Genomic DNA, 9611 nt, shown 5'->3' with positions numbered 1-9611 from the left:
AATCATGTACAAAAAATAAAGACATTTATTGAAACACTCTTTATGATGGACGGAACCATAACTTGAAAAAAACAAATTTATGGTTTTTTTCAAGTTATGGTTTCTTATACAGGGCTATACACATGTGTCATGTGACACTGGCCAATCACAGTCCTGAATAGACTGTGATTGGCCAATCACAGCGCAGGATAATTGTACATTTTTCCAAATCTCACTTATAGGGGCGGTTTCACCGCCCAAAAATAAAAATTCACACCCAGTGTGAATTGGGCGGTGTGGTCACAGTGGTCATCACAGTGATGGATGTTCACTTAGAGAAAAGTAATATTGTGGACCAACCATTGTACACCCCTAACTTAAAAAAAAACATAAATGTGTTTTTTTTAAGTGCATAGTCCTATTTATAGGGCTATGCACATGTGTCATGTTTCACTAGCCAATCACAGTCCTGAATAGACTGTGATTGGCCAATCACGGTGCAGGGTTAGGGGGGTACAATTGTGGCCAATCACAGCGCAGGGTTGGGGGGGTGCAATCGAATGTTGATGTCCAAACCTCACATATAGGGGCGGTTTCACCGCCCAAAAATCACACTTCATCATCACCCGACTCCCCAAGCATATGAGTGGTCTGCTCAGCCCAGACCTCGTATTCTTCTTCTCCATTCGGAGTAGGCTTCATGCCAGAGAACAACCGCAGCTTGCGGTAGCTCTGTATCTCTGCAGGGGAAACTTGACACTTCTGAACCAGAGAGGATATTGCATTCACTAACTGGGTGTTCAAATCAAGGGCATTGGGCATGGGGGTAGTGGGAGTGAACAGACCCTTAACCTCATCTAAGGTCTTCCATTCATTTGTCAGAAATGCCATCAGTTTTGACTGAAACTCTTCTTCCTCAGTGGGGGCGGGCACTGACTGGGGTTCTACAACATGGACGGGCCAGGGACCTAACTCATCTGCAAGAGCTACCTGCTCGGGTAGCTTGATTTGTGTCAAATCACGTGCGGCCTCAACTAAAATGAGCTGTGTTTTACTTGTTGTGTCTAAACAACACCCCTTTATTTTAATACGACCCTGACAGCATCCAAAACCTTGTAAATGTCCTCATCAGATACCCCAACATCCACCTCACCAAGTATTAATGCGTGTTTAACATCAAGTGATTTCTCATCGCACCAGGACAGTAGATCTGACTTGCCTCCATTTTGTATTCTCTTGACAGGCAAAACACCATGAAACAAAAACAGTATCAGAATACAATGGTTATTCTTAACAAAACTGACCAGTTTCTTTTTCGCTCTCTTTTTTATTTTTTTTTATTTTTTTTAGAAGCCTATCATTTATTTAATTGTTGTGAAAGCCGGTTTTGGCTGTGAAAGTAGTGAGGGCTGAAGGGCTACAAAAAGGAAGGGAGGAATAAATGGGAGAAGTAGATTCTCCACATGACCACCCCCCCAAAACCCAATTTTATCTTTTGGCACGACGTGGGTCCCTGCCGTTGCTAATGGTAACCGAGGGTTTAGTTGCTGTTGTAGGAGGTCCAGTAGCAGTTACTGGGGGTGCACCGTTGCCAGGCGACCGACCATTGGGTCGCCCTACACCCCCAAAGGTGGAGTCACGGGGTGCACCAGGCGGGGCGTTGTTGCTGTTGGCAAATGGTTGCATGGCACCGTTACCTGGTGGGGCAGGTGTACCTGAATTCTGAGGCGGAGAGTTTCCCCTATTCTGGTCTGGTTTACCAGATTTGTTTTGCTGATTGGACTGGTTTAGCAGCTCTGGGTTTGGTTCACTGAAGTTTGGCACTTCTGAATACACCATGCAGAACTCGCCTATCTTCTGCAGGTCTCCACCTCTCCCAGTGTAAAGGGTCAGACAGCCCTTCCAAATGGATGCATACCCTCTTGTCAGCCGGATAATGTCCCCTGCCTGGATGAGACTGCCAAGCTCGTCCCACACGGAGATGGCGATGCTCCCGCTTTTGTCTGCCACCTTGCAGGAACGCACCTCATGGCCATCCTTCGTTTTAGTCACTCGCCCTATCTCCAACACGATGAATTCGATGTTCAAGTTCTTCGATCCGGGCTTCACATCCTTGATCAAGAACAGGGCCGCCTCGGTTGTTGTTGTTGTTGTTGTGGGGTTTGACATCGTTACAATATTCTAAAATGTAAAATAAATAAGACAAAAGCTTTAAAACTCTCGATCGGCTGATTCGTTACCAGATCCGAAGGCCACTATGATAATATGCTTCAGGCTGTGTTAACCGACTATTACTGGATTCTCTTAGATGCTTCTCTCTCTGTAGGTAGTTAACGTCTCTCTGGATCGCTCTGCAACTGAACTACCGAGGCGTGTCGAGCCTCTCTTATACTGCTGTCTTGCGGTCCTGACATCAATATGGTGATGTCAGATAGTGTCAGACGTCTCCATATATGGAGCTGCCTATGTCAGTTATGCCCAAATATGGGACCATGACGTCAGTCCTGGACGTGATGGTTATGTCTATACATGGAGTTTCTGGGAAGGGTTCGCTGATGTCAGACTCCGTACATATTAGTAGAGCGGAATAGCAATACGATCGTGCACTTTGTGTAAGAAGCGTGAAACTTTCAGCATAGTTAGTAAATACCATAACATACATTTTCAGAAGGGGAGGGAAGTCAGATTTGACCTCTGAAAGGTCAAATCCAAGATGGCCGCCAGTCCACATTTAAGGCATTCTTTACAACTAACTTGGGGTTGCTCATGCATTTGATGATTCTTTGGAGATTGCCAGAACCCAAGGACATACATTAAATCAAGCTCAAAGTTACATAGTAATAAGTATGTTTTAGCTTGGACACTGGATTATACTATATAGTGAAACTTTACTTCCATTTTGTGACAATAGGAACAATACAAAACAAATTAACAGAATAAACCCATGGTGGTAGTCTATTTTAATACTATATTAATAGTAAAGGACAATAATGAATGTTCAGGGCTTCTTTATAGTCACATCTGTGGAGAGGATGGAGAGAAAAAAAAGACCAAAAAAGTTATAATGTTAATTATCAAAATGTAACAGTCTCTAGAACAGAGGCACAGTGCAGTACATCTGAGTGCAGCTTGCATCGTCCAGTACACCCTTTCGTGCAGCGACAGCGGATTAATTCATGGCACGATTTTGATGCTTCAGAGAGAGTGGTCCAAAATGGTTGCCACCCAGTTGTTTCCTTTGTCCAGCCCCGGTCAGATGGCTCTGGCATCTCTGGTTCCAGGACCAATGCCTGGTTCCAACAGTTGGCCTGGTAGCAAGTGTGCTTGATGTGTTGCTTGAGAGCTGCCTGAGTTTGGAGGAATGTCTCTAGTGTTCTTGACTTCTGTGTGAAGAGCTGTTTCCTGGCATCATTCACTTCCGTGCACTCACTGGTTCGGTCATACATGAGCACCACAAATCGCTCTAGCAGGAACATTGGCCCCGATTCATAACGAGGGTCGTAAATATGGGGTAAATAAAGTTCGTAAATGGAGGTCGTATTTTGGTAGTCACAAACGGACGTGCAATTCCCAAAGGGGTTCGTATATCACAGAGACGTGCGTACAACCAGTGCGTATGACCAGGTGTGATGATTACTCTGGAAGGCTGCGTCCAACAGCATCCAACTTTAACGTCACCATGCTGAACCGTGCTAAACAGCGTTGCCATGTCCGCTTATTATAAGCGAATTTGGGCTTATTTTTCTGTAAAGTTGCTTGTAAATATTGGTAGCTGTGGGGACCGCGGTTTTTTGGGCTTGTTTCTAAAGTGTAGTTGGTTATTTGGGCTTGCTTCACAATTGTTCAATTGTTTTAACCGGTGGTTCTCAAATATTTTTATGACATGGACCCCCAAGTTAATATGTAGGCTAATTTATCCCTATAAGCCCCATCTGAAAATGTTTTGTGCCAGCTGGAGGCAGATTTGTGTTGTTAGAATGTTTAAAAAATCTTCCAAATATTGCACATTTTATTGCAAGATTTTTTTTAAATATAGCAGATCTACAAGCTCACAACGGTTTAATTAAAGTGCTTATAATGGCCTAAGTGCCAGTTGCTTCTTTTGGGCTTGTTTTCCTAGACCTGGTTGCTTATTTCTCTCACAACATCTGGCAACGCTGATGAAAGTTTGAAGTTCAACTCCGCCTCGTCTAAAGATAACAGATGCGGCTTCGCATCGCCTTGACAACTTACTGTTCTGTCTGGAAGCGGATCACGTAATAAATGCTCTCATGTGTAATGAGAATAAATAAGTTTACAAGGTTTAACCCCATTACCAAATAAAAGGCTAATAAAACGTGGAAAGGATATATATAAGCCTTTTCTAATGAACATTGCGCACCTTTACCAAGGTAAAAAGATGATGAAATCCAGCATACAAGTGGAACGCCTGTAAGCCTATAAATTAATACCGCAGCACGGACAGAGGTGCGTCAGTCCCTCCGCAGTTTCATTAAGGCATATTTCATTATTACGTGACACAGCAAACACACTGAGGGACCTATAATTCAGTTCTAAATGCGACTCATAGCCTAGAAAATAAATAAAAAGCGATGGAATCTACATCATGTCTATATTATGCATAGGCTACAAGCAATACATCGTTTGACATTTATTTTTAATTTTATATATATTATGTGTTGACAAATGTTGGGCACATATATATTTTATTTGAGGTTTGCCACTGTTGTAATTGATTTTGGCATGAAGAATAAAGCATTCTAAAGACATACGCACATTTCAGCCCTGGTAAGACAGCCTCGGGGCTGACCTGAGAATGTGCGCACCTGACGCACAAAACACAGAACAAAAAACTTTTATGAATCCGACTGCAGGTGTAGGCTTTGTCCTAAATGCCGGTACGTACAAAATATGGTCGTAAATCCCTTTATGAATCGGGGCCATTGATCCTTCACTGACCTAACTTGGCATGTGTAGGAGTTCACTGAAAGCCTCGTTCACCTCTGGGAATGACCTTCAAGTTTCCCAGGCAGTCTCCTTTCCTCTGCCAGCGAATGCAGATACAGTGTCACACCCGGTGAAAGCGTGAAAGACTGGGAGAGTCAGACACTGTTTTGGAGTCATTGTGGCAACCATTTCATGCTACAACAGCTATGTACCGAAAGCTTGATCAAACACCGAAGGCAACCCACAGCTCATCGGAATGAAGCCAAAGACAGTACTACCACATCAGTATGAACAGTACGTATGGTCACCTTCTTACACCCCTTTAGCACAGTATCTGCACATGCAGAAGCACACAAGTGTCAGCCTCCTCTTGTGAACATGGGGCAAGGCAGGCCAAGTTTGAATCAGCAGGAGAATCAGGAGAATCAGGAGAATCAGGAGAACAGACGACTCCACTTCCATTGGTTGCTAGAGGAATGTTAATTAATTAATTGTCTAAACCCCTCCAGATGTGCATTGTTGGTGTCGCCTATATAAGACACCCATGTTTGTTACACTGCCATTTGTTGATTCTGAGGAAATCATTGCACAATTTTTTTGGGCACATTTTTACCTTGACCTCGACCTAAATGCATTTCCTTGAAAGTATCACCAAATGAAAAGGCATCCCCTATTTAGTTGGAAATGATACTTTGTGTTTGGTTCCAAACTTAAGTTGGACTAGCGGCCATTTTGGATTTGACCTCTCACGGTCCTCAGAGGTCAAATCTGACTTCCCTCCCCTCCTGAAAATGAACATTATGGCATATACTAACTATGCTGAAAGTTTCACGCTTCTTACAAAAAGTGCACGATTTGCTCAAAAACGGGAGTTCAAGCTCACAACCGCTCTACTATATGGCACGTTTAGGTCTCTATGACGACTTTGCAGTTCGATTGTCTCCATCTATGGGGATCTCCATACTAGTGCTGGCAAATATGCCCTGAATGTTTTCTACAGCCGCCCCACGGATTTCCGGTGGAAATACGTAAAAATCCGAAAACATTTCCTTGCATATGCCGCCAGGATTTGGCTGTGCCACCCTTTTTGTCTGCTCTGCATGTTTGACCCGTCGCTGCCCCCTGAGGACATTCGGGTAAGTTCCTTTTTATAAAGTTTGGATAATATATCCTCTTGAAAGTGCCTTCCATGTTCTAAATGACGCTGTACCTGGGGTCGGCCGCCGCCCCATGAAGCTCTGGCATTCTCAGATTCACTTGTCTAACTGTAGGCTCTTGTACCAGAAGGTGGAGCAGCAGTGTGCTCAGTAGGTGGAGTAGCAGTGTGCTCAGTAGGTGGAACTTTCTGGCCATCAGGCTGAGGTAGTGGACCATTTTTCCACTGACCCCCTTGACCTCCTGAGGTAGTGGACCACTTTTCCACTCACCTCCCTTGACCTCCTTAGGTAGTGGACCACTTTCCACTCACCTCCCTTGACCTCCTGAGGTAGTGGACCACTTTTCCACTCACCTCCCTTGACCTCCTGAGGTAGTGGACCACTTTCCACTCACCCCCTTTGACCTCCTGAGGTAGTGACCACTTTTCCACTCACCTCCCTTGACCTCCTGAGGTAGTGGACCATTTTTCCACTCACCCCCTTTGACCTCCTGAGGTAGTGGACCACTTTTCCACTCACCTCCCTTGACCTCGGTGTAACTTTGCTCCACCCCCTTTTCTGATTGGTCGATATTTGAAAATTCAAATTTCTGCCATAACTTTTGACCTGCTTGTCGTAGCCACTAAGGGGCCTCATTGGACTCGGTTTAAATTGCTTGTCCTTCATTGGTTTTACTTCTGATTAGTCGATATTTGATAGTTCCTATTTTTTGCTATAACTTTCGAACTGTTTGTTGAATAGACTTCACTTGATTTGGTTGAGAGTCCTTGTCCTTCATAGCCCCAACCCCTATTCTGATTGGTCGATATATCATAGTTTCTATGTTTTGCCATAACTTTTGAACAGATTGTCGTACAGAGTCATGAGTCGCCTCGCTGGACTCGGTTGAAAATCCTTGTCCTTCATCAGAGTTACTTAGCTCTGCTTCCTGCCTCTGATTGGTAGATATTTGCCCCTCACGTGGACAGAGGTGCGAGGGCCCGGTCATCGCTTCTTGCAGCTTTAATTTATCTTATTTCTACTGTTTTGAATGTTTTACTTTTGTTGTATTCAAATATCCTGTTTTGTTTATCATGCTCAGAGGCTTGATGTCTTAATGCTTGTTTTATGTAAAGCACTTTGACTTGCCTTGTTGTTGAAATGTGCTGATAAACAAATACATTTGCCCTGCCTTGTGATGGGCTATTTTCTTCTTTAACCCATTAAGACCGGGGATCGCCATCTGTGTCATTTTAAGATTTCTTGAACATTTGTGCGAATATTAGAATATATTCATTTTTTAAAGAGAACATTTGTAACTCAAATATTTGCTTCTTGGGGGTCCCTGGAACTAAATATTTTGAGATGGGGGGTCCGCGGCCAAATACAGCATTTTCGGGGTCCTTGACATGGAAGACATTTGTAAAATCCCCCAGAAGCAAATATTTGAGTTAAAATGTACAAGCCCGTAGCACGGCACTCACTCTTTAAAAAAAAAATTGAAAGTAAAAAGAATATTAAAGATGATTATTGTTTCGTTAAAATAGGTAGCTCTTTATTACAATATAGTGTTTGTTCAGTAACGGGGGTCTTCCCATCTCTCCAGCTCGTAATAGAAAATATTTCCAAGTCGGGATACCAATTTCATCCAAGCAGGAGAGAACTCATACAGGATAAAGGACAGACAATTGAAATTAGAAATGATGAAACAAAAAATGTGCACACACTATTAGAAGGGGAACATTCTCTATAGCAATGATTGAGCTTTACGTTTTTTATAAAAAACTTTTCATTTTAACCAAAAACAACCTGTAGCCTACCATCTTTAAAGGTTCTATGACATTAATTTTCACTTTTTTATTTGTTTTAGTTTTTTGGGGGGGTTTATGACCTCAATTACATCCAAAAAACTTTGAACATTCAGTGGATTTTCTGTGGTCTGGGGTTTTCTGAATAATTAGGCTGAAAAGTAATCTGAGCTTGGCCCTTCGGCAGTGAGGTCACAGCCGATTAATCCCGCCCACTCTCCTCCTCGCCCCTCCACTCACCCTTTCCTTTCCTTTGGGGGGGGGGGCGGAGCAGAGGCGATGATTGACAGGCAAAATCCCTCACCAGCGACACCCGCAGGCAAAGATTTCTTTTTTCATTGCAGTTGAAAAGGCTTTAGAAATGTGAGAGAAAAACACCTGCCATGGATCAATGGAGTGGAATTTTTTGTTAAAACTTTCTATACACGTTTGAAGGACCATGACAAAGACTTTTAATGTGTGGTAAAACTGAACGTCATGAAACCTTTAAGGATAGGGCCTCTTATGGCCATAGTGCATTATTTATTAGTAGCCTACCTGTCATTGTAAGTCATTGCTTTGTATATTTCAATAATCGGCCTTTTATATTACGTTATTTGTCATATCTGCCTGTGGAATCAAAGTCTAAAAGGTAAACAGAAATGTATTTGTTTTTTAATCAATACCCAAAACACAATTGAATGATTAATTGCATATATACAGTCAGACTCGCACTTTACTCAAGTACTGTACTTATGTACAATTGTGAGGTACTTTTACTTTACTTGAGTGTTTCCATTTTTGGAATATTTATACTTCTACTCTACTACATCTGAGAGGCTTTTTACTCCACTACAATTATTTGAAAACTTTAACTACAAGTGACTTTGTAGAATTATATTATTATTAAGTACATGAACCAACTACGCCATATTTTACACTTATAAAATGTATATAAAAAAACAGCTGACCTACAGCACAAGCTCACAATGAAAGCTTGTAGATCTGTTATTTTGAGTACTTTTAGTTTGATGCCAATACTTTTGCACTTGCACTCAATTTAAATGTTTGTATTTCTACCTTTCCTCCATGATCAATTTTGTTTAAGTCCTCAGTGTGTTGACGTCCTCCAGGGTGTGTACAGTAGCCAAGTCTGTGAACTTGTCCCTGCAGTACTGCTGAGCATCTGTCCAGGTCATTTTGTCATATATAAAATGGTACTGATGAGTGACACATAAGGACAGGGTCCACAGCCCTGTAGGATAGAACACAATACAATACAATACACATGTTATTGTCTGCTATACCACCGCAACGATCCATTGTTTGATTTGCAATTATTCTATCGATTACTTTATCAATTCACCGAAACATTTTGATTGATCTTTGAATTGAAATTTTACTTTTTCACCCCTATTGTCCGCACATCTGAAAATGTCCCATTGAATTCAGTTCAATTCAAGGGTAAAAAAAAACTAAAAAAAACTAAAAAACACTAACACCGGCACAGCAGATATGGTTTGGTTCATGATAGAACAGCAGAAATATTAGCAGGTCAACATTCATATTTCCATCATATTAGCATTCATATTAACAGATATATCAACAGTCATATTAACAGTCATATTAACATTCATATTAACAGTCATATAGGAGACTAGCAGCACTTACCTGTTATGGTCACAGCACCCAACAGAGCTTGTGTCTTCATTCTACAGAACTCCTCTCATGTGACTGTAGTCAGACAGGCTCAGCACTAAGC

The 9611-nt window shown here is 42.1% G+C and overlaps 1 protein-coding gene across 1 annotated transcript in view; it reads right to left on the bottom strand.

Annotated features, from left to right (window-relative positions):
• Positions 1-1329: 1329 nt before the first annotated feature.
• Positions 1330-9611, bottom strand: part of LOC308096879 (SOSS complex subunit B2-like) — a 378668-nt gene continuing 370386 nt past the window's right edge. Inside the window, exon 2 of the mRNA XM_080444379.1 lies at positions 1330-2196. Within this exon, the coding sequence (XP_080300505.1) occupies positions 1468-2148 (681 nt within the window). The 5' untranslated portion in view covers positions 2149-2196 and the 3' untranslated portion in view covers positions 1330-1467. The remainder of the gene's footprint in view (positions 2197-9611) is intronic.

The sequence above is a fragment of the Gymnoscopelus braueri genome (genome assembly GCF_963280865.1).
Source record: "Gymnoscopelus braueri genome assembly, chromosome: 12".
Taxonomy (NCBI): Eukaryota; Metazoa; Chordata; class Actinopteri; order Myctophiformes; family Myctophidae; genus Gymnoscopelus; species Gymnoscopelus braueri.
The sequence above is the reverse complement of the archived record's forward strand: the minus strand, read 5'-3'. Positions and strand labels throughout refer to the sequence as shown.